This window comes from Malaclemys terrapin, chromosome 1, assembly GCF_027887155.1.
Source record: "Malaclemys terrapin pileata isolate rMalTer1 chromosome 1, rMalTer1.hap1, whole genome shotgun sequence".
Taxonomy (NCBI): Eukaryota; Metazoa; Chordata; order Testudines; family Emydidae; genus Malaclemys; species Malaclemys terrapin.
Genome location: NC_071505.1, coordinates 24,725,631 through 24,743,864, shown reverse-complemented (window position 1 = coordinate 24,743,864; position 18,234 = coordinate 24,725,631). Strand labels below are relative to the sequence as shown.

The 18,234-nt window shown below is 40.7% G+C and overlaps 2 protein-coding genes across 3 annotated transcripts in view; one reads left to right on the top strand and one right to left on the bottom strand.

The window, feature by feature from the left end:
* FBXL13 (F-box and leucine rich repeat protein 13) overlaps positions 1 to 18,234 on the top strand; it is a 170,380-nt gene that overhangs the window by 58,665 nt on the left and 93,481 nt on the right. The gene's annotated exons all lie outside the window — the stretch shown is intronic.
* The window catches only part of LRRC17 (leucine rich repeat containing 17), a 29,303-nt gene continuing 24,718 nt past the window's right edge, over positions 13,650 to 18,234 (bottom strand). For both annotated transcript variants that reach the window (XM_054017711.1, XM_054017721.1), the window contains one exon: positions 13,650 to 16,982. In XM_054017711.1, the coding sequence (XP_053873686.1) occupies positions 16,579 to 16,982 (404 nt within the window). In that variant the 3' untranslated portion in view covers positions 13,650 to 16,578. The remainder of the gene's footprint in view (positions 16,983 to 18,234) is intronic.

Sequence of the window (18,234 nt, the reverse complement as noted above, 5' to 3'; positions counted from 1 at the left end):
AATTATAACAAAACTCAGATGTACACAATATTGTGATGATGTATTATCATTTAAAGTTGAAGTCACAATATTCAATGTCTGGGAAATCTTCATTTCCAGCATCGAAGGGTTAAAAATGGAGGCGGGGAACACACTAATGAAGACTTGTCCAGTTTTTTATGTTTAGGACACTGTAAGAAAAATTACAACCTTGCATGCCTGCCAATAATGCAAAATAAAACAGTAACTTCCTTAGTGCCTGTTTAAATATTTCTCGCTATGGTGCTCTATGTTGCCACAGTGCAGGGCAACTGCACCTGCATTCCCCCTCATGGCCTACCAAGATACTTAAACTTAATTCAGTAAAGTCTTCCAAGGATAAGCAGGAAACTGCCATATATGTTATATATGGAAACCCACAAAAGACCATGAAAACAACGATTTGAGGCTAAGGTGGGCTTCAGCAGAACAAAAACTAACTGAACGGATTTTAAAAAATTGAATCTGGCCATGTATAATATTCCTAACTGCAAAAGTGCAAAAATCATGAGTGATCCTCAAAAATCATGATGATAAAAATATAAAATTTTGTTTCTTGGTCTTTCTTTTGATTTTTGAATTCCCCCTGCCCACCTATGTCTGTATGACACTTAGTTGCCATCTTTCAAATTTATAGTGAGTAAGGTAATTTTGGCCTCTGTTGCAGGAGCATCTACTGGGGGATTAAAATAAAATTGAGCACACAGTCCCCACCCAAACTGAGGAGCTTCAGTTAGGGAATTGGAAATTGAATGTGCTTTTGTCTATTGTGAAGAGCTAGAAATCAGGACTGTGTAGTGAATGAAGCTGTTGTCCATAGCACCTTGGTCTCTCTTGTTGAGGAATTTGGAAGGTGTGTAATCAATTAAGGAGGGGATTACAGAAAGAGAAAGGATGATCTTCTGTTTAAGGAAGTTGAATGCTGGCCTGGAAAATGGATTCTGTTTCTTCCTCTGCATCAGAGATCCTGTGTGATGCTACGCAAGTTGCGGTAAACCAGTATTTTCAGTGATGGCCACTAATTGCATGTTCTTTTGATTTGCGGAAGTGTGGAGCACTCACAACTGCAATGGAAGTCAACTGGAGCAACTTTTTAAAGTGCTAGGTACTCTGAAAAATGAGGTCCTAGGTGACTTGAGTTGGACACCCAAAATTAGTGGACATTTTTGACAATTTGGGCTTTAATCAGCTCCACATCTGTAAAACAGGGATAAAAATGCCACCTATACTCACAGGGGTATTGTGAACATTAATAAATTTATGTTTCTGAAGTACTTGGATACTATGGTGGCAGCACCATAGAAATGCCCAGAAGGAAATTATTAGTTCTGTATTCAGTGTAGGGTTTGGATGGCATATGGTCTAAGGTTACAGTGAGTACTGAATAAATATCCATGCACTGAGGAAAAATTAGTATGTGATCTTGTAATTAAAGATTGTATCATGATTAAGAATTCAAGTTTGTCACGGAGGTCACAGATTCCGTGACTTTCCGGGACCTCCGTGACTTCTGCAGTGGCCAGTGCGGTTGGCCCAGGGGCTGCCTGAGCTGCTCAGGCAGCCCCTGTGCCAGCTGCACCGGCCACTGTTGGGGCAGGCTTGGGCCATCACGCCCACCTCCCTCAGCAGCAGCAGGAGTTTGGGTGTGGAAGGGGGCTCAGGGCGGGGGGGTGGGGTGGGGCACAGGAGGGGGTAAGGGCTCTAGGCGGCTCTTACCTCGGGGGCTCCCTGGAAGCAGCAACATCCCCCTCCCTCAGCTCCGGAGGCATGGCCAGGCAGCTCTGCGCGCTGCCTTGGACTGCAGGCACCACCCCCACAGCTCCCATTGGCTGCGGTACCTGGCCAATGGGAGCTGCGGAGCCAGCACTTGAGGCAGAGGCAGCGCGCAGAGCTGCCTGGTCCCGCCTCTGCCTAGGAGCTGAGGGAGGGGGTTGTCGCAGCTTCTGGGGACGCGTGGAGCCAGGTAGTGAGCCTGCCATCCCCGCCAACCTGCACCCCCTGCACCAACAGGGGTCCCAGCCTGTGTGCTGCCATCTGCCCCCCCAGCACCAATGGAGGTCCCAGGCCGCATGCCACTGCCCATCCCCCCCCAGCACCCACAGTGCCCCCCGGGCCAGCCCCCATGTCCGAGTACCTGTGGCACCCCTGGGCCACCCCTTCCTCCCCCCAAGATTTATTCAGGGGTATATAGTACAAGTCATGGACAGGTCATGGGTCGTGAGTTTTTGTTTACTGCCCGTAACCTGTCCATGACTCTTACTAAAAATACCCGTGAATAAAACACACCCTTAATCATGATGGAAATGGACAGGCACCCTTAAGTTTTGCATTTCCTAACTTTTGAGTGCTTAACTTGGCAATCTTAATGTTCTTTTCACATCCTTTATTTATTTATTGATTGTATATCTGTATACAGTGCCTGGCACAAACAATGAGTAACCAATCGCTGACTGAGACATTACTGCAATATAAATTACTTGCCGATGATCATATGGTATCTTAGAGCCCATCAGTAACTGAAGTCAGGGTCACAGCTATATGTCCAGGTATTGTTGCTATGATTAAGGGACTGTGAAATGCGATAGAGCCCAAACCAACTTGGGAGGAACCTCTGAGCCTCTCAAACCTCTTGGGTCATTTTATATTTATAATTTTTATATCTGAGAGGAAATAAAGGATACTGTATAGCCTCAATAAAAAAAAGTGAATGAGGGTGCTGCTGAGATATAATAATGAAACTTAGTATTTACAGTGAAGATTACTTTGCCTTTAGAAGCTCATAGAGTATAAGTGTTTGGAGGTCCCCTGAAGCCTCTGGGAGTAGACTGATGTAAGTAACTCCTGAATTTAGTAGTCAGCACTTGCATTTTAAGTGATTTAGTTTTGTACAACAGTAGCTGAATCTTTCCTTTTACATCAATGTCCTTAAAAGAACAACAAAATCTTAAATAATATATCTTTTTCTTGTACATATAACAGCTCATGTTACAGCCCATCAGTAATTAATCCAATCACTCTGCATTGCTAATCAAATCACTCTGTGTCAATCCAATGTTGTTTTGACATGTGGTTGCTCTCACGCATGCGAGGCTATTTCGGGTGAAGTAATCACTAGCACTTTTGTCTGTAAAACTTTTGTCAATAAGGGGTCTGAAAAAAACCACCCTCCTGAGCGATGTAAGTTACACTGACAGAAGTGCCGGTGTGGACAGTGCTATGTTGGCAGGAGATGCTCTCCCGCTGACATAGCTACTGCTGCTCGTTGGGGGTGTTTTATTTATGTCAATTGGAGAGCTCTCTCCAGTCACCATAGAGCAGCTACACGGGAGACCTTACAGTGGTGCATCTGCTGTGGTACAACTGTGCCACTGTAAAATGTCTAGTGTAGACATAGTCTAACTCGAGTGTACTAACTTAAGCTACTGTTGCAGTGAAGACAAGCCCTCAGAGAAGCACTTGTAGCATGACCCAGAGAGAAAGCTATAAGACAGAGAACTTTTTGGATAGAGTAGTGGCTGGAAAAAGAATAAAAATATTGAGCAAGGAAACTGTACTGTGTTGTTTGATTCCAGCCATGTTCAAGGAAACAGGACTCTATCTACATTCTTTGTAAATAAACAGGATTGTGTCAACAAAATACTTGACTGTTTCATTAACTTCTCCTCTTAGTGGAAAAAACCCACAAGACTCTGACTAATGGCTAACTGCTTGGGTGAAAGGGGGCAACAATTGTAATTGCCTGATATTTAATAATATATCTTATTTTGTATATCAGGTTTGATCTCTATTTACAATGAATAATACAATTTGAGTGAACATTTTCAGTAAATTGTCTCCAGCCTGTTCATGCTGGGACTCTAGATCCTGTCTCTTCATCCATATTTGTGGAAGGCCTCATTAGTAGCTTAATATTGTGGTTCCATTGTACTGGGGGCAGGATGTGAGGAGTTGTAAGTAGGAGCCACACCCATTCATGTCACTGAATTTAGTTCTGTGGAGGCTGCTGTGCAATGCACTTTGGGGGACAAGCATGGATTGCGGTTTAGCTATTGGGAATGTCCTTATGCAGCTCCACTGGCCATTTCCCCTGCAGAGCAAGTAAAAGGAGCTAGTGCAGTCATTGGTACTATATAGAAGTTTAGTTTTTAAATAGTTCCAAAGCTTTAGTTCGCAAACTTGACACAATCTCCTGCAACAGTAGGTATAATGAAGCTAGGGATTCCACTAGAGTTTTGATACTTGGGAACTAGTCTCCCCTTAAAAACTAGATGATAACTCGAAGGTTGGTTTCTGTTTATGAGCTCAAAGTACAATTATTATCAATTATTAATACTTATAAGCCTCAAGTAATTATGCTATAGTATTTGATGTATGTATATAACTAATGCTGCAGTATCTTATATACAGTGCTGGGGAAGAGCCTGTGGCCATGGTATATGTAGGTAAGAATGACATAGGGGTTGGAGGCCAAATTTAGGCTGTTAAGTAAGAGATTAAAATCCAGGTCCTCCATGGTAGCATCCTATGAAATGTTTCCAGTTTCACAAGCAGGGTCAGGCAGGCAGGCAGAACTGCGGGGTCTCAATGTGTGGATGAGACAATGGTATTGGGAGGAGGAATTTAGGCTTATTAGGAATTGGGGAATCTTTTGGGAAAGGAAGAGCCTATAGAGGAAGGACGGGCTCCACCTAAACCAAAATGGAATCAGATTGCTAGCCTGTAAAATTTAAAAGGTTGTGGAAAAGTTTTTAAACTAAGGGCTGGGGGAAAGCCAACAGATGTGGAAGAGCATGCAGTTTGGGTGGAAACATCCCATAGGAATGAATTTGCTAAAGGGGGAACTCTATATATTAGTAAAGAAGATAGAATAGAAGTTAATAATGTACAGGTAGGAACTGAAGAGAAACAGCTGAACAAAAAACAGTCCCATTCAGTTACATCACAACGAAATACTGACTCATTTTATAAGTGTTTGCATACAAGTGCTATAAGTCTAAACACTAAGATGGGTGAACTTGAGTGCCTGATATTAAATGAGGATATTGATATAATAGATATCACTGAAACTTGGTGGAATGATGATAATCAATGGACATAGTAATACAAAATATATAGGAATGACAGAGTGGGTTGCGTTCATGGGTGTGTGGCATTTTAAAGAAAGTATATAGTCAAATACAGTAAAAATCTTAAATTAATCAAATTGTAACATAGAATCTCTGTGGATAGAAATTCCATGCTTGAATAATAAGAATATAGTAATAGGAATATATTACTGACCACCTGACCAGGATGGCGATGGTTATTGTGAAATGCTCGGGGAGATTAAAGAGGCTAAAAAACAAAAAAACCAATATCAATATGGAATTTGAGCCAGCCCCATATTGACTGGGTTGATGTTACCTTAGGAAGGGATGCAGAGTTAAAATTTCTAAATACCATTAAAGACTGCTTCTTGGAGCAGCTAGTCCTGGAACCCACAAGGGGAGGGGCAGTTGTTGATTTAGTTCTAAGTGGATCACAGGATGTGGTCCAAGAGGGGAATATAACTGAACTGCTCAGTAATAGTGACCATAATGTAATTAAATTTAACATCCTATAGGGGGGAAAATACCAAAGAAACCCTCTATAGTAGCATTTAACTTCAAAAAGGAGAACAAAATTGAGGAAGCTAGTTAGACAGAAATTAAAAGGAACAGTCGCAAGAGTGAAATGCCTGCAAGCAGCATGGAAACTATTTAAAAACACCATAATAGAGGCTCAAACTAAATGTATACCCCAAATAAAAAAAGAGGACTAAAAAAGTGCCATTATGTCTAAACAACAGAGTAAAAGAGACAGAGGTAAAAAGGCATTCTTTAAAAATTGGAAGTCAAATCCTAGTGAGGAAAATAGAAAGAAGCATAAACTCTGGCTAGTCAAGTGTAAAAGTATAATTAGGCATGCCAAAAAAGAATTTGAAGAGCAAATAGCAAAAGGCACAAAAACTAACAGCAATTTTTTAAAAATACATCAGAAGCAGGAAGACTGCCAAGCAATCAGTGGTTCCACTGAGTGATCAAGGTGCTAAAGGAGCACTCAAGGAAGAAAAATCTGTTGCAGAGAAGCTAAGTATATTCTACAGCGGATGTGAGGGAGATTCGTACATCTGAGCCATTCTTTTTAGGTGACAGATCTAAGGAACTGTCCCAGATTGAGGTGTCAGTAGAGGATGTTTTGGAACAAATTGAAAAACGAAACAGTAATAAGATCCCAGAACCAGATGGTATTTACCCAAGAGTTCTAAAGGAACTCGGATATGAAATTGCACAACTAACTGTGGTATGTAAACTGTTACTTAAATCATCTTCTGTATCAGATGATTGGTGAATAACTAATGTGATGCTGATTTTTTAAAAAAAGTTCCAGAGGCAGTCCTGGCAGTTACAGGCCAGTAAGCCTAACTTCAATACAAAGCAAATTGGTTGACACTGTAGTAAAGAATAGAATTATCGGATACATAGGATGAACACGATAGGTTGGAGAGTCAACATGGCTTTTGTAGAGGGAAACCATGCGTCACCAATAGATTAGAATTCTTCAAGTGTGTTAACAAGCATGTGGTCAAGGGTGATCCAGTTGAAATAGTGTACTTGGACTTTCAGAAAGCCTTTGACAAGGTCATATACCAATGGCTCTTAAGCAAAGTAAGGAGTCATGGCACAAGAGGGAAGGTTCTCGCATGGATTAGTAACTGGTTAAAAGATAGAAAACAAAAGGTAGGAATAAATTGTCAGTTTTCACAATGGAAAAAAGTAAATAGTAGGGTTCCCCAAAGCTATGTACTGGGACCTGTGCAGTTTTACTTATTTATAAATAATCTGGAAAAAGAGGTGAACAATGAGGTGGCAAAATTTGCAGATGATACAAAATTATCATAGAATCATAGAATATCAGGGTTGGAAGGGACCTCAGGAGGTCATCTAGTCCAACCCCTTGCTCAAAGCAGGACCAATCCCCAACTAAATCATCCCAGCCAGGGCTTCGTCAAGCCTGCCCTTAAAAACTTCTAAGGAAGGAGATTCCACCACCTCCCTAGATAACTGTACATAAATAGTTAAGTCCAAAGCTGATTGCTAAGAGATACAAAGGGATCTCACACAACTGGGTGATTAGGCAACAAAATGGCAGATGAAATTCATTGTTGGTAAGTGCAAAGAATTGCACATTGGAAAACTTAATCCCAACTGTACATAAAAAATGATGGAGTTTTAATTTAGCTGTTACCACTTGAGAAAGATCTTGGATTCATCATGGATAGTTCTCTGAAAACATCTGCTCAGTGTACAGCAGCAGTCAAAAAAGCTAACAATGTTAGGAACCATTTGGAAAGGGATAGATAATAAGACAGAAAATATCATAATACCACCATATAAATCCATATAGTATGCCCATACCTTGAATACTGCATGCAGTTCTAGTCTATACCATATATTATAATTGGAAAAGGTGCAGAGAAGGGCATCAAAAATGATTAGGGATATGGAAAAGCTTTCATACAAGGAGAGATTAACAATACTGGGACTGTTCAGTTTAGAAAAGATATGACTAAGGCTGCGCTGCCCTGAAGATAAGGGCAGCCCCACAGACTCTGGCCACTAGGCTGTGCTGCCATGAAGATAAGGGCAGCCCCACAGATTCGGGCCACTATAGACTCTGGTTGCTAGACCTCATGGGCCCGAAGACGAGGAGCCACTGTCACCGAAAAGGGGTGATCCTCACTTTCCTCCTCCTGATGGCCTGATACCCCATGACATCTTCTGAAAGGGAATGTCAGAATAATAGGTGATCATGTAATTAAAAAACACACAAGGGGGCTGAATTAAGGTTGTATGGGCAACCTGAATTCTGGCATTTCCTAACTTTTGTGTGTAATTTTTAGGTTTTTAAAAAAAGCGAACTGAAAAAACAAATTCCTGTATGTGACATCATATTGACACCTACATGAGTCAACTGCAGGGTTGGAACCTTTAGATCAGGTGTAGTCAATTATTTTTGGTCAAGGTCCAAATTTCTTGGTCAAGGTATAGTCAAGGTCCAGACTGCAGAGAAACATTTTTCACATCTCAGTAACAATAATGATAATAATTAGAGCTGTCAAGCAATTAAAAAAATTAATCGCGATTAATCGCACGATTAATCGCACTGTTAAACAATGATAGAATACCATTCATTTAAATATTTTTGGATGTTTTCTACATTTTCAAATATATTGATTTCAGTTACAACACAGAATACAAAGTGCAGTGCTCACTTTATATTTATTTTTGATTACAAGTATTTTCACTGTAAAAGAGCAAAAGAAATAGTATTTTTCAATGCTTCTAATACAAGTACTGCAGTGCAATCTCTTTATCATGCAAATTGAACTTTGAATTTGTACAATTATGTACAAAAGAACCTGTATTCAAAAATTAAACAATGTAAAATTGTAGAGCCTGCAAGTTCTCCCAGTCCTACTTCTTGTTCTGCCAATTGCTCAGACAAACCAGTTTGTTTACATTTGCAGATAATATTGTCGGATTCTTGTTTACAATGTCACCTGAAAGTGAGAACAGGCATTTTCATGGCATTGTTGTAGGCAGCCTCACAAGATATTTATGTGCCAGATGCGCTAAAGATTCATATGTCCCTTCATGCTTCAGTCACCATTCCAGGGGACATGCGTCCATGCTGATGACCGGTTCTGCTTGATAACAATCCAAAGCAGTGCAGACCGATGCGTGTTCATTTTCATTATCTGAGTCAGATGCCACCAGCAGAAGGTTGATTTTCTTTTTTGGTGGTTCGGGTTCTGTAGTTTCTGCATCGGAGTGTTGCTCTTTTAAGACTTCTGAAAGCATGCTCCACACCTCGTCCCTCTCAAATTTTGGAAGGCATTTCAAATTCTTAAACCTTGGGTCAAGTGCTGTAGCTATCTTTAGAAATCTCATATTGGTACCTTCTTTATGTTTTGTGAAATCTGCAGTGAAAGTGTTCTTAAAATGAACAGCATGCTGTGGGTCATCATCCAAGTCTGCTATAACATGAAATATATGGCAGAATGTGGCTAAAACAGAGCAGGGGACATACAATTCTCTCCCAAGGAGTTCAATCACAAATATAATTAACACATTTTTTTTTAACAAGCTTCATCAGCATGGAAGCATGTCCTCTGGAATGGTGGCCGAAACATGAAGGAGCATACAAATGTTTAGCATATCTGGCATGTAAATACCTTCCAGTGCCAGCTACAAAAGTGCCTTGCAAATGCCTGTTCTCACTCTCTGGTGACATTGTAAATAAGAAGAGGGCAGCATCATCTCCTGTAAATGTAAACAAACTTGTTTGTCTTAGCGATTGGCTGAACAAGAAGTAGGACTGAGTGGACTTGTAGGCTCTAAAGTTTTACATTGTTTTGTTTTTGAGTGCAGTTATGTAACAAAAAAAGAATCTACATTTGTAAGTTGCACTTTCACAACAAGGAGATTGCATTACAGTACTTGTATGAGGTGAATTGAAAAATACTATTTCTTTTGTTTATCATTTTACAGTGCAAATACTTGTAACCAAAAATAATATACACTTTGATTTCAATTACAACACTGACTACAATATATGAAAATGTAGAAAACATCCAAAATATTTAATACAGTTCAGTTGGTATTCCATTGCTTAACAGTGTGATTAAAACTGTGCCAACTTTCAAATCTCTGCTCTAAAGTATGAGGGTGCTAGAGCTTCTTAAAGACGAGGTTGCCAGAATTGTTTAATATAGACAAACCATGTTTTCCCCTGGCTTTGTTCTTGGAATCAGCTGAACCATTTTGACTTAAATTTAAAAAATAAATAAATAATACGACTGAAACAGACACCTGGCATGGAAAATTTCAGCCTAAATGGTTAGTCTGTCAAAGTTATAAGCAAGTGAAAACAGGGCCTGATAATGGGAAGTGTGGGGAACCTTCATAATAAACAGTGCCAATTGCCTCACCTACAGTTAATCATAGCACAGTAGTAACTTCTATATTTTGTGGGTCTTTATCTGTGCACAGCTTTTAAAATAAATTTCTCTAATTTTGGTACAGTTTTAAAATTTGTGGTCACAGCAGAGGTACACCTTGAATGTGGGGGCAGAGGGATAAGAGTGCCCTGTCCTGGGCACCATGGCAGCTGCTCTAGTCCTTCTGAGTCCTGCTCTCACCTCTTCCCCTCCACTTGCACACAGTTACTGCTTCCCCTTTGGCGGAGATGTGCCCCACCCCTGCCTACTGCTGGGTCGAGGGGCAGGAGCTAGCCAGAACCTGATTGTTTGGGAGCTGAGCCAATCAGCTAATGGGGAGGCAGTAACTGGAGCTGGATGGTGTGGTTGAAATTGAAGGGGAAATGGAGCTGAGCATGGGTGGAAACATAGATTGGCTCCTGCAATATTTCCATTTTGGGTAACATCCACTGTTGTCCCTGGTACTGGGGCACTGTTTGCTTGTGGTATTAAAAAGCTGTATTCCAAATCCAGTTTTATAGGCAAATAAGCAACCTTATATCTCTGTTAAGCATTAGATCATTTATTACAGTTCTTCCCTGATTAGTGATAATGAGAGCCCTTTTTGAATAGTGTACTTATGAAAAATATTTACTGCTACCCCTACCCGTAAGGTTGTATGTCATCCGAAGTAGTGGGCTGTAGCCCATGAAAGCTTATGCTCAAATAAATTTGTTAGTCTCTAAGGTGCTACAAGTACTCCTGTTCTTTTTGCGGATACAGACTAACACGGCTGCTACTCTGAAATATGTCTTTAATTGTTTTTCCTCACCTCCTCTGTAAAAAGACTATTTTCCACTAATGTATATATTGATTACCTAGAACTAGATCAATGCAACTTGTAAGTTAAAATGCACTTTTGCTTATCTTAAACCTGCACATCAAAGACACTAAATTTTATTCTATATGACTGGACATTATATCTACAAACTATATATCTTTCTATAACTGCTGAAATTCTGTATCTTCAGCAGGCTCAAAATCAAAGATTATAACAATTTTTAACTGTTCACTCTCATTTGTTAAAAGTGATTCATGGTAGTACTGTCTGTGTGATTGTCTGCAAAGAATCTAAAAGAAGTGTATATTTGAAACAGCTTGTTCTAATTATTATGGATATTCAGTGATCCACTTTAAGAGTGAAAGACATTTCAATCAGTATTTTTTGCTATTCAAATTAGTAGCAACAATTTATTCTGTTACAAATCCACTGATATTGGGCATGCAGCCTGCCTATGCATGTCTTTTGAACTGTTATGGAAGCTTGATTGAAGCAGAGAATAAGATAAGATGCTTTTAAAATTGCTGCAGGCCTATTTTCCATCCTGCTGTTTTCAGATTGCTGAAGATCGTATCAAAGTGCCACTCGTCAGAGGTTTTTGTTGCTAACAAACTGAATTGAATTGTCTGTTCAAGTATAGCCTGAAGCAGTGGTTTTCAAACTTTTTTTCTGGTGACCCAGTTGAAGAAAATTGTTGATGCCCGCAACCCAACAGAACTGGGGCAGAGGGGTTTGGGGTGTGGGAGGGGCTCAGAGCTGGGGCAGAGGGTTGGGATGTGGGGGGAGGGCTGCAGGTGGGGCTGGGGATGAGGGGTGTGGGGTGCAGGAGGGGACTCTGGGTTTGGGGGGGGCTCAGGGCTGGGGCAGGGGGTTGGGATGCAGGAGGGGGTCAGGGCTCTGGGCTGGGGGTGCAGGCTCTTGGGTAGGGCTGGGGATGAGAGGTTTGGGGTACAGGAAGGGGCTCCGGGTTTGGGGGTGCTCAGGGCTGGGGCAGGGGATTGGGACATGGGGTTGGGGTGCAGGCTTACCTCGGGTGGCTCCTAGTCAGCGGCGCAGCAGGGGTGCTGAGGCAGGCTTCCTGCCTGTCTTGGCACTGCGGACCGTGCTAAGCCCTGGAAGCACCCAGCAGCAGGTCTGGCTCCTAGGCAGAGGCACTCAAGGGGCTCCTCGTGGCTCTCGCCTGCAGGCACCACCACCCAAGCTCCCATTGGCCGGTTCCTAGCCAATGGGAGTGTGGAGTCGGTGCTCAGGGCAGGGGCAGTACACGGAGCCTTGTGGCCCCGCCACTTAGGAACCGGACCTGCTGCTGGCTGCTTTCGGGGCGCAGCGCAGTATCAGAACCGGTAGGGACTAGCCAGTGTTAGCCGGGTAGCACCGCCAACGGGACTTTTAACAGCCCGGTTGGTGGTGCTGATCAGAGCCACCGTGACCCAGTGCCTTACATTCCGCGACCCAGTACTGGGTTGTGATCTGCAGTTTGAAAACCACTGGCCTAAAGATATCATGAGCTTTCCACTCTAACTGCCATGAACCACAGTTCTGATCTCATTCTAGATGAATCCAAGATTACATAGATTTTTGGCAATTTTTTTTTATTGTTAATGATAGAACAGCACTGACCTTGGCTGTTTTTTAGGGCTGGTTGGCTGGCTAAACAAGTTTTGTATTTGCTATCCTGAATGAATCAGTTGCAAAATGTTGGGGTTTTAATTGCTTTTATGCATTCATGTATTACTACTTTGGTGGGTAAGGTATGTGCATGATATGTATATTGTAGCAGTTTGTTTTGTTTCTGCAGTTATAATATTCTTCCAAACTGACAAACTCAAACTGGCTTTGTGCCAAAAGGAAAATAATCATATTGGAGGGATAAAATACAACTCTCTGTTTGTGGTATTACTCCACCCACCCAGTGATCTGTAACAGGGGAGAGATCCTGGGGAACTATTTTACCTCCAAATGTGCCTGGGAGTTGCATTTAGAGCTTGCTGCTATTAGTATTCACAGCACAGGAATTGAAGATTTGGCAAGGAATGCTCTGCTGATTCCCGAGGTCAATGCATTTTAGAAGGCATCCACATTTTGTGATAGTTTTGTTTCTAATAATAATTACAGTTTTTAGGGACCCCCAAACACTACGCTCATTAAGAGAAAGAGAAAAACTCCCAGATACAGCTGTTTATTGGAGTTGGAGGAGAAAGGAATGTAATAAAGACAGAGAGAGAGGTTATAGGGAGAAAAGAGAGTAAGGGGGCTGTAGGAGTTAGGAGGGTTGGCCCAAGATTTTCTAACATAATTTAGATTCAGAAATACTCTTGAGGGCATTTGTAATTAAATGGTACAGAAGAAGAAATTTCAAGATGCAAGTGTGGTTTGTGGTTGTGGTGTTTCAATGGAGGAGATGTTCTGATTTATAGCAAATGGCAGATCAGCTCTTTTAATAAATAAACCACTCCCTTATAATTCTACAGTTTTTCTTTTTTCCCTGATCTGCTATTTCTCCTCTTTCATTTTTGTGTATCCCTTTCTCTTTTCTATACATTTCTTTCTCTCGCTTTTTAATTTGGCTGTCCTCTTCTGTTGTTTGGTTCCACACTGTTGTGATCCTTTATGCTCCAGCCCCATTTCTGTTCTTACTATTGCAACTAACCTTTTTTTCCCACCACCTCCCCTTTTTGGGTCACTACAAACATTAACATACATCAAACTCTGACGTGTTCCAGATAGATTGTCAGTTTTCCCAGAGTTCTAGAATCTTGTGGGTTCACAATAACCACTTGCACACATGTCTATTATATAAAAGTTTTTTAGTGCCATTGGCCTAAGGGAAATAATGCAGTAATCCTAGGCATGAAGGATTACAGCTGATTGCAGTTAGTTATACGTGCTGTAATTACTAGTTTAAACCCCTTGAAGCAGTCCAAGAAAAGGTGCACACTTAATGCTGCTCTTAGAAACTCTTCAGGCCTGGGGTGCACCTTCCAGTCCATCCCTCTTTTGAGGGCAAAGTCCTTTTCTCCCCCCTTCAGTATCAAAGATTTGGATAGACTCCACATCAAGTTTCCTTTCTTTCTTTTGGTACTGTTTCAGGAGTCTTTTTTGGTGATCTGCTTCAATGTAGTGGTGTCCGTGCTCGAAGGCTTCTCCTGCAGGGCAATTGTCAAACCATAATCCCCCTGAGCCTCCAATTTGATATATCCTTTTTTTACTAGGCTCTACTCCCTGTGTTAAATGATAGGTGGTGTATTCAGCTTTGTCTCTTTAAGAAGTTCTTACTCTTGATTGTCTTCTATGATAGTTTACGGTCTCTGGAACTCTTCTGTAGCAGCAGCATACTCTGATGCCACTATTTCTTTGAAGACAATGAAGGGCTGGTCTACCTAACCGTTAATGCCTCTTAATCAGTTGTTTTTCATGTATCACTGCTACTCCCAAGGGCCTTGGCCTTAGTGGGACTACTTGAGTGACAGTTTGATGATTCAGTATCACTGTAACCTTTAGATTTGTCACCTGCAGCAACTCAGCCACTTCTCAGACTTTAACCTCACACTCAGCTCCTTGAGTTGCTAACTCTTAGTGGTTACAGACCTTCCACACAGCCTCCCACCTATGCTTTGCACCTGGCTGGTAAGTTGTCTCTTCTGGACCTGATCCTGGCTTTCCCCTGGCTGGTCTTTTTAAAACACTGCCTCTCTAGGTGCAGTGCTGGCTTTTTGTCCCTAACAGTTGAAACAGGGTGGTTTATAAACTCACTTTTTCCTCCTCAGCTTTTCTTCACTAGTTCTACTGCCAAAAACAGCTGTTCTCTTATGGGTCCATTATCTGTCCTTTTCATCCCTTCTCAGTAGTTCTCCTGTTCTTAGTTGTCCTCTTCCTTACCATCCTGAGGATCTCTGTGCTGGTAAAAGCCCCAAGATTTGGAGAAGAGGGGGTAGTTCAGTTGATGCTAGCTACTGTCTGCAAGAGATTTTTTCTTCCTGGAGCTTTTAAATGTTCCAGGAGGTACCACCTGATAAAATAAATTTTGTTGGCCAAGTGGAAAGGTCTTCCAACCTCCCAAGCTAACCTTTAATGTTTAAGATAATTCTGGGGCTGGGTACAGTGATGAGTAATGCAACAGTAGGTTAGCTACACAACTCTTCAGAGGGTATGCAAAGCTGTCTAAGTTCTTCAGTTTGGCAACGTAGCAGCTGTAAGTGATTTACTTATTACAAGAATAAGGGGTGTGAAAGAATGCCTCAGATCACAGCACATTTTCTGCTAAAGGATTCTTTGGCAGTCCCTCACACTCTTACCATGTCCTGAATTTCTCTCTGGTTTAATGTTTTATATTAGAAAAAACTGTTAACAAATGCTCTGGATTACATTTTTAATGCAAAACAACATATGTGAGCTTTTAGGCGGGAGGGAGGGATCCATGGCCACTAGAATGCAGTACAGAGTTTGAAAGCTATATTTTTTCCCTCCATACAGCCTTCCAGATCTCCTCCCAATACAGTCGCTTGCATGTATTGTCAGACATTTCAAATGTAGAGTCTGATTCTGCTTCCTACACTCCTGCATAACTGTCAGTGATGTATGAGAGGAGGCGTGATCTGGAGTTTGAGCTGGGACCTCTAAGTCTGATCTCAGATCTGAGATCAATCTGGTGTGTGGTCTTGGGCAACTCACTTAACCCTTCTTTGTCATCATTTCCCCAGAAGGGATGCTAATGCCTACCTCAAAGAGGAAGTGTTCAGACTGGTTAATATTAACTGATGCAAACTTTAAAAAAGAAAATACTGTATAGATGCTAAATGTTATCAGTCAGTGGAAGTATTGCTATGTAAATGAGTGTTGGATCATTCCTTTTCTTGAGAATATTGGGCAGTAAGGGTCTTTGCCCTGAGGGGTACTGACCATCTAACTGATGTTCATATATGGCCGCTGTTCCCATATTATGTGAACACCTCATATCCTTTAATGTATTTATCCTCATATCATCCATGTAAGATAGGGAAGTGCTATTATTCCCATTACAGATGGGGAACTGAGGCACAGGGAGACTAACTGGCTTGCCCAATGTCACAGAAGAAGTCTGTGTCAGAACAGGATATTGGACTTGGGTCTCCTAAGGCCCAGGCTAGCACCCTGATCACTGGCGTGTCCTTTCTCTCTACTCCATGTGCAATTCCCATTGATTTTGTACCCTGTTCTAGTTCAGTTTGCAATTTCATTATTTGGTATAAATATAACACACAAGAGAACTGCTACATAAAATGTACAGAACTTTTCCTGGGAACAATTCAAGGAGCCAATAAATATAAAGAAATTGCAATACATTCAACACAGAGGAGCTTTGGGCCCAGTCCCACATTGAGTTCCATGAAAATGCTCTGCCCATGCAGAGCAAACTGCAGGATCATGCCTTGCTGTACATAAGATGACATGTTTCCACTATAGATCTATATCTATATCTATCCATTTATATTTTGTAGGTTCAAATTGTTACCCAAACACATAGCAAGGGTGACCGAAAACAAATGGTCAGAAACAGTAAAAAATTTTTTAAAGATGATGTATAACTAATACCGTCATGTCGTTAGTAACTTCAATTAAAAAAATTATGTAGGCAGATATTTCCTTATGGACAAACAACACTAGTAACAAAAATGTAAACAGGATTTTTTCTGACATAAAATATGAAAAATTTGAATCTAGTAATAAAAAAATTCCCAAATTAATCTATTACAGTGACAATTACACCATGCTTCTTTACTGTTTGAACTGATTGTTCTTTGTGTCTTTCCCATTCCTCATCTTCTTTGTCCTGCTCAAATGTTTCTGGATAAACTGGCAGCTTGTCTTTTGGGCACTCCTCATAATAACTTCGGACATATTTTCCAACATACCACCCTTTGTATTCCTCAGGCGTTTCGCATTCTAGGCCAGTGTAGTGAACACTGTAGTGATGCTCTAACCAGTAGAAAAGGTAATGAATGTTGTAATCACATCTCCAAGGGTTCTCTCTCAGCCATAATATTTTCAAAAAGTAGAGGTCTTCTAATACTCCATATTCAAAATTCTGCAGTGTGTTGTTTGACAAATCAAGCTCCTCTAAGTTAATGAGTCCTGAAAAAGCAGCTGGTCAATTAAAAAAAAAGTTATTGAAATGTAGAATTGATAGAATAAAATAGAAAAATATGCTTGTAACAGGGAAAACATTCTCATATTAATATGGATTAAACAGTATGCTTATATACATTGGTCAAAAATCACTGGTTTATATTTTTTATTAAAAGGCTACAAGTAAGGCTTCATGTAAATTGAAACATAAAAGTGTGGATCTACTCTGAGAAGTGGCATGTAAACCTTCACAACAGATCTGGTGTATTTAGAGTAGCTTGCTCTCAATTTACTGAGAAATATAAATTTTCTCTGCTTGTTTACTCCTGTTAGCACAATGGAGATAACACAACAAAGAGCCGGTGAGCTGGAATCTAATTGTGCATCATGAGAGAATTGTTCCAATAATCAGTTATATCGGTGCCACACCCATTATTGCCAGTAATATAGGTTTGGCAGGCCAAATCAGAAAGTCATTGACATCTCTGCAACTCCACTGTCTTCAAATTGTACGCAGGCCTTGACTACACACAGGGTTGTACAGCTTTAATTATACTGGCAACGGAGCTGCCCAAGTGAAATGAAGACTGGTCTGTACACAGATTTTGTTTTGGTATAACTATTTTGGTTAGGGGTATGATATTTTTTGGGCTGAAATAGCTATACTGGTATGTATGCCTAATGTGAACACAGTTGTACTGGTATAAAGGTGCTTTATGCTGGTATAATTTATACCCCTTTTCATATGGGAATAAGCAAAACACTTGTATACTGGTATAACTATGTCCACACTAGGGGGAGTTGTACCACTTTAACTAAGAGAATTTTTTCACTTGACCAGAGCTCAGAGAAAGCTGTACAATCTTTGTAGGTAGGCAAGGCAAGACAACAGAGTTGCGGAGATATCAGTAAATGCCTGATTTGGCCTGTCTATTACTGGTAATAATAATGAGAAAGAGAGAATCTAATTTCACAGTTAATTCCCACCCAGGTTAAATTTGCTGGGCTGCTAGTTATAAAAAAACAAACTCTACTTATTAACTGAGTATATTTAATAGGGAGCCAATGAGAGACAATAAACATGGAATTAAACAATGCCATTTTATAGAGTAACATTTCAGAGAAAAACACACCCTTTAAATAAACCCGCTCTGTGGTCATTATATAGCGCAGGACTTAGCTTAAGGAGTCTAGCAATGTATTATTTTTGACCTCTTAAACATTATTTTATTGATGTCACTATTGTTCACTGTTACTAAGCTTCCAGAAT